At 42.9% G+C, this 6,550-nt stretch overlaps 1 protein-coding gene across 1 annotated transcript; it reads left to right on the top strand.

Moving 5' to 3' along the window:
* Positions 1-3,876: 3,876 nt before the first annotated feature.
* Positions 3,877-6,550, top strand: LOC141162453 (E3 ubiquitin/ISG15 ligase TRIM25-like). Its single transcript, XM_073648590.1, has one exon. The coding sequence runs from the start codon at positions 3,903-3,905 to the stop codon at positions 5,478-5,480; it is 1,578 nt and encodes a 525-aa protein (XP_073504691.1). The 5' UTR covers positions 3,877-3,902; the 3' UTR covers positions 5,481-6,550.

Genomic DNA, 6,550 nt, shown 5'->3' with positions numbered 1-6,550 from the left:
AATAGATGTCAAGATTAACAAACTCTCCTGTCTATATCATCGTGACCTGTGGCTCATTGGTAGAGCACCAGCCTGTGAACACTAATAGATGCTAGTTCAGGTCTAGGGGGGAGACCCACTCACAGGAGGGAGCAGAAGTGAATATATAATTTAATATATGCACTGAGCAGAGAGAAGCAGCCCCCAAGGAGGAGCTATGGGAGCAATCAAGGAGGTGAGTGAGATGAAAGATATGGGATGTGGGACTGAGTTCTCATATCAGGACAGTCCTGCTGAATCTGGGACAGTTGGGAGCTATGCTATTTCACATAGAGATACATTGTATCTAACAATGTATTTCCATGTTCCCTGTATACTAGAGGTGAAGAAAAAGTCAGATTTCTTTGTTCCTATAAAAAGCAATTACAAAAATTTCATTTTTTCATCTTTTTGTGAGTCTCCCCAGGTCTCAAACCCACAACCTTCACCCTCACAGGTGATGTAACAGGGAGAATTTTGTATACTTGATCTGTATTGCAGGCTCTGACACCACAGGCAGATTGTACTGATACATTGCACACAGCAGCGTATTTTCTATGCATTTGTACATAAGAAAAATAAAAGCGATTTTTTTTCATCTTATAAAATTACTAAAAAATAATGAAAAACACTTGAACATGAAAAAAAAACCAGTAATGCATATTTTTTTAAATAATAAACATCACAATTCAGCAAATAACATGGACATATTTTGTGTCCCTATAATTGTAACGACCCGCAGAACACAGCGATCAGATTATTTAAGGGGATCGGTAAATGGCGTAAAAAAATGGCGTGAGTGATATTTTTTCTCTATTAAACCCATAAAAAAATGTAATAAAAATGTAAAGCTGAGGCCGTGTTCACACGTAGTGTAATTGCTGCTTTCCTTCTACTGCTTTTTTTCTGCAGGTGTCTGGAACCAGACAACACAGTACTAATATACTCTGACTATTGTGTGTTTGCTGCGTTTCTTTCATGCGTTCTCCCGCTTATTTGATGCAATTTTGGGGCAGGTATGAAGCTGAGTTTTTAACACTTTTTTAATAGCACAGAAAAGCTTTGATTCTGCACTTAAAAATGAAGCAACTTTTTTTTTTTCAGAAGAAGCCTATGGAGAAAATGCACCAAAACCGCAAAAGACGCACAGAGGGCGGGAATGTCATGGAATCGCATCCACTTTGCTTGGACATTTAGGCTGAGTTCACACGATGCGTTTTTCATGCGTTTCCGCGGCGTTTTTGCAGTTGCATAAACGCCGCAGAAACGCATGGTAGAAGGGCAGCAATGTTCCCCAATTGAAATCCGCATGTGCTGTGCCCATGATGCGTAAACGCTGCGGTCAAAAATCCGCAGCATGTCAATTAATTTTGCGGAAACGCTGCTCTTTTGCCGCCATTGACTTGCATTAGACCGCATGGAATCCGCATCACTGTATATGTTGATGCGCTTTTCATGCGGTTTAATGTGCGGATGGTACCCGGGTGTGGAGGAGAGGACTCTCATCCAGACCCAGGTACCATTATAAAAAAAGAATAAAATAAAAAATATATATATTCTCACCTACTGATGGCCCGCGCTGCGTCCTGCCGGCTTCCCGGGCACTTCGCGGTTGAATGAAGGACCTTCGCTGACGTCAGTCATGTGACGGGTCACGTGACGCTGACGTCGGAAGGTCCTAAAGTCTTCACTGCCGGCAGCCGGGACCGAGCGAAGCCGGACACCGGGGGCCATCAGAGGGTAAAGTATAGATTTATTTTTTATTTTTTGACATTCACACACTATATAAATCCATGCCGGTTGCCGGTTGCATGGATTTATATAGTGTGAAGTTGACAAGCACTTTCCAAGTGATGCTAAAAATCGCTTGTCAACCCGCATGCGGAAATGCAAGTGAAGAACGCTTCACATCCGCTTGTCCCTGGCAGGAAAACGCATGTACAATCCGCATGTACAATCCACATGTACAATCCGCATGTACAATCCGCATGCACAATCCGCATGTACAATCCACATGCGTTTTTTCCTGCCAGAGAGATGCAGAAACGCTCAGGAAAAAATCCTGAGCATTTCTGCATCGTGAGCACATACCCTTAGACCTTGTTCACATGTAGCGTAAATGCTGCGTATTTTCTGCACAGAAATTCTGCTGTGTTGAACTGTCCAAGCAAAGTGGATGTGATTTCATGACAACTGCGCCCCCCTGTGGTCTAAAAACGTTGCAACAGGATAAATAAAGGATTCAGGAGTGATGGCCAAAGTAAGTAATCCAATATTCTTTATTGACCAACTCACAAGACACTTAAAAAAAATATATATATATAAAGGGAGAATGTCAAACAAGGGTATAAATCATATAGGGAACCTCCAACAATAAATACAGCTAATTAATGCAGAGTAAGTGCACACAAGGTAAAAAAAAAGCCATAAGAAAAATGAATAAAAAATGTAATCAATAGTTAATATCAAAAGGTATGGATCAATCACATTATCATAAACACACTGTGGAATAAATCCTACAAAGAAAGTGATAATATATAATCCTAATGTCAAATAATAAGGTATAAGAACCTCACACATAATGAAAGTGCAAAAAGAAAGGTACTAATGGGTTAAATTGGGTGTGCAGCATTCACAGGAGAATGACCACTGATTCACAGTTGTTTAAGGAATGCAGTGTGAGGCCACCGCCACATTATCAGTATTTGATCAGTGTTCTGCACTTTTCTGCACTGTTCCCTTACTAAGGCCACGGCCCCACTATCAGTATTTGATCAGTATTCTGCACTTTTCTGCACTGTTCCCTTACTAAGGCCACGGCCCCACTATCAGTATTTGGTCAGTATTTGGTCAGTGGGTGATAAATGCAGAATTGGTGACTTGTTTCTATTATACCTTTTCTCTGATTGTTCCTTACCTGGTTTTGGCTCCCACTCCTGAGAAAAATACTGACCGAATACTGATAGTGGGGCCATGGCCTAAGTCACATGCCGACGAGCTGCTCTTCCTAATTCTCTCGGAGAGAAGCTCGTTGTCACGTGACCGTAAGAAAAAATACTGATAGTGGGGCCATGGAGTGAACATAATAAACGTACAAACCAGGGGTGAAAAGCCCTGCCTCAAAACTACTATACAGCAAATGCTGAGAGCGATAAGAGAGGACCCCCTGAGGAAGCTGTAGGCGAAACGAGCGTTGGCTGCCACACAGGTTTTTTTTTTTTTACTTCCTCACTTCTTATACCAACTTTGGTCTATTTCTCTGATCTTTTTCCAGCTCTACAGCGTCCATCAATCTTTACACAGGACACTTTTTCCTTTCTTTCTGTGCCTATATCGCCTCTTTTTTATTGAGCACTTAGTGGTTATCTCTGTGAATTTTATCCAAGCTTAGGTCCTCTCTTCTGGCTTTCAGCATTTGCTGAGTTTAATAACCTGTGAATCCGTTCCTGTGACTGCTGCGCCCCCGTCAGTACCTTTCTCTTTGCTGGGTTACCTATCTTTTTGCATTTTCATGATTTGTGCACAATTTTCTTGCGCCATGCCTTTTGTGCGGTTCTTATACCTTTACTATTTGGCTGTATTTATTTTCTGTGGTTTATGCCTTTTTGTTTGACATTTTTATATTTTTAAAAGTTTTTTTTTTTTTGTCTTGTCAGAATATTTTTTTTACTTACTTTGGCTAACACTCCTGAATAGGAGTTTCTGATCCAAATGGAAGAAACTTCAACGTTTTTGGTCTATTAGGTGATTATGGATAAATGAACGGTAGTTTGAACGTGACAGCAAACATAACAAAATTCCAGGGGTTAATTTCTCTGGAGAAACTCTCCGCCTCTTATGGAAAGAAACTTTTTCACTTTCGGTTCCTGCTCTTTCCCACCACAATGGCGTCTGCTGAGCTGAGGGACGAGCTGAACTGCTCCATCTGCCTGAGCCTCTATACAGATCCCGTATCCCTGAGATGTGGACACAACTTCTGCCGCTCGTGTATTGTGAGTGTGCTGGATGCCCAGGAGGCGGCTGGAGGGTATTCCTGTCCTGACTGCAGAGCAGAATATCCGGAGCGTCCGGCCCTGGAGAAGAACCGGAAGCTGAGGAACATAGTGGAGCGTTTCTCATCTACTCAGCCTGATATGGAGGCGACCAGAATCTTCTGCACTTACTGTGATTCTCCTGCCCTGGCTGTAAGGACATGTCTGCAGTGTGAGGCGTCTTTTTGTGAAAAGCACCTGACCAGACACAGTAAGTCACCAGAACATACCTTAGTTGACCCCACTGTTACCCTGGAGGAAAGAAAATGCTCCACACACAAAGAAGTGCTGAAATACTACTGCCCTATAGACGGCGCCTGTCTCTGTGTGTCCTGCTGGGTTGTCGGAGACCATAAGGGTCATGATACGGCACTATTGGATGTGGCCTTTCAGAAAGAGAAGGAAAAACTGGAGAACATCATGGAGAAACTAAACTCTGAGCAGGAGGACATTGAGAAGACAGTCCACAACCTACAGGATCATAGGAAGGATGAGAAGATGAGGTTCACCGAGATCACTAAGAGAGTCCACTACTTGTTCAAAGACCTCAGGAATCAACTGAGCGTGTTGGAGAGAAAAGTCCTTCATGAGATCTCCAGGCAGGAAAATCAAGTCTTGTTGCCAATCAGCAACTTAATCCAACAACTCGAGAAGCAAAGATACGAGCTCGCAATTAAGATCCATCAGGCCGAGGAGTTGTGTAAGGTCCACGACCCTCTCGCCTTCATGACTGAGCTGAACAGAAGGGGTGGGATCAGTCACAGGACCCCCAATGTCATCGGTGAGGTGAAGAACATTGGGACTCAGAACCACATATCAGTCTCCCAGATATTACACCGGGGACTTGCACGCTTTTCAGACGACATGTTTATGAGGATAAAGAGAGAGTTCCCAGAGCTTGAGAAATCGGACATATTACTGGATATAGACACGGCTCAGAATAACATCATTATATCACGAGATCTCAGATCTGCTTCTTATTCTTCTACGTCACAGAACAGACCCGATGGGCCCAAGAGGTTCAAGTCCCGTCAAGTCTTTAGTTCCTGCAGCTTCTCCTCCGGGAGACATTACTGGGAGGTGGACGTGAGCCAGGCGGAGAGATGGCTGATAGGGGTGGCCGGGGAAAGTCTTCAGAGGAGGGTTGTGGGTAACGAATCGTTCCTTGGGTATAATGACAAGTCTTGGGCTTTATGTGCAAATTACTTTTTTACGGCACGTCACAACAATACCCACAAACAACTGTTATCCCACCCTCAGGTGCGGGTTGTGGGGATCTATTTGGATTATGAGGCCGGGCGTTTGTCCTTCGTTCAGGCGTGTGACCCCATAAGGCAGTTACATACCTTCACCGCCTCCTTCTCCGAGCCGCTGCACCTCGCCTTTTATATATTCCCAGACTCTTGCCTCAGAATCATTAACGAGTCTTAAACCAGGCTATTGTTCTCAGGTAGCTGCCGGTTAAGAACCATAAACAGTGCAAAAAGTTATCACGTCTATGTGCCGCCTTGGGCCCTTTTACTGGAGCAGGAGAGGCAGTGAGGAGACTTGACAAATATAACGATCACTAATATGTAAAATATGCACTAAACGGTTGGTTTCCTGTTTTTTTTCGGTTATCAACTGACCTTAAACGGTGATCTCAGTTTTATTTTTTTTTTCATAAATCAATAGAAAATAAGAAACTTCATAATACATCAAAAAAAAAATGTCCCCTTCTGATCATTCATTCTCAATTCATGGGTAAAATGTGTTTCCAGTGAATACAGATTCTCCCTTTACTGAGATAAGAGATGTCAGTTAGTGCTTATAAAGTTCTATGGAGAACCATAACTGATGTGTCAGGAGAACTTGCAGCAGAATGTCTGTCTCGGCCTCTAGCTCCTCCCTACTCCTTAGACATTTAAAAGCACCAATTGTCATCTCCTATCTCAGTATTCGGAACATTTATCTTCACTGAATACTGATTTTAGACATTTTATGATTGACTTGAGAGTGAAGATCAGTCCAGGAGGAGAAAGAAGCAGATTTCTCTGATAAGATATTTTACAAAGCTGCTTATTTTTACGCTTTATTAGTCATTTATTGAATTAAAACGATGGTCACTCTAATGCTACAGGTTTCAGGCTCTAGAGGCGGTTAATAATACTGTATGTTATTTTAGATATATGCCATATTCTGCCAGCAGGTGGCAGTGGAGTCTTTGCTCATTGGTGACGCTGCCTCTTGCCAGATGTAGGGCTATAATGGGCTGCGGAGGCAGCGGCAATTCACCAGGAACACTACGGCTAGAGCGCCCAAATATGTTCTTCATAGTAGGTGCCCTTACCAACATTAACACCCTCATGGCCTCTGAAGGACCCCAAGTGGTGGAGTCCGCGGCCCTGAACCCATCCTTCAAGATTTTCTGCCTTGATTCTGTGAGATTTGGCATTATAGTGTGAAGACGATCATTTATTACGATCCAATGTAATCGTTCAATTGTTACACATTTCTATGCC

This window comes from Phyllobates terribilis, unplaced genomic scaffold (assembly GCF_046119375.1).
Source record: "Phyllobates terribilis strain yellow unplaced genomic scaffold, ASM4611937v1 Scaffold_9__5_contigs__length_417890890, whole genome shotgun sequence".
In the NCBI taxonomy this organism is placed as follows: domain Eukaryota; kingdom Metazoa; phylum Chordata; class Amphibia; order Anura; family Dendrobatidae; genus Phyllobates; species Phyllobates terribilis.
Note: the sequence above shows the minus strand (reverse complement) of the source record. Positions and strands in the feature narration are given on the sequence as shown.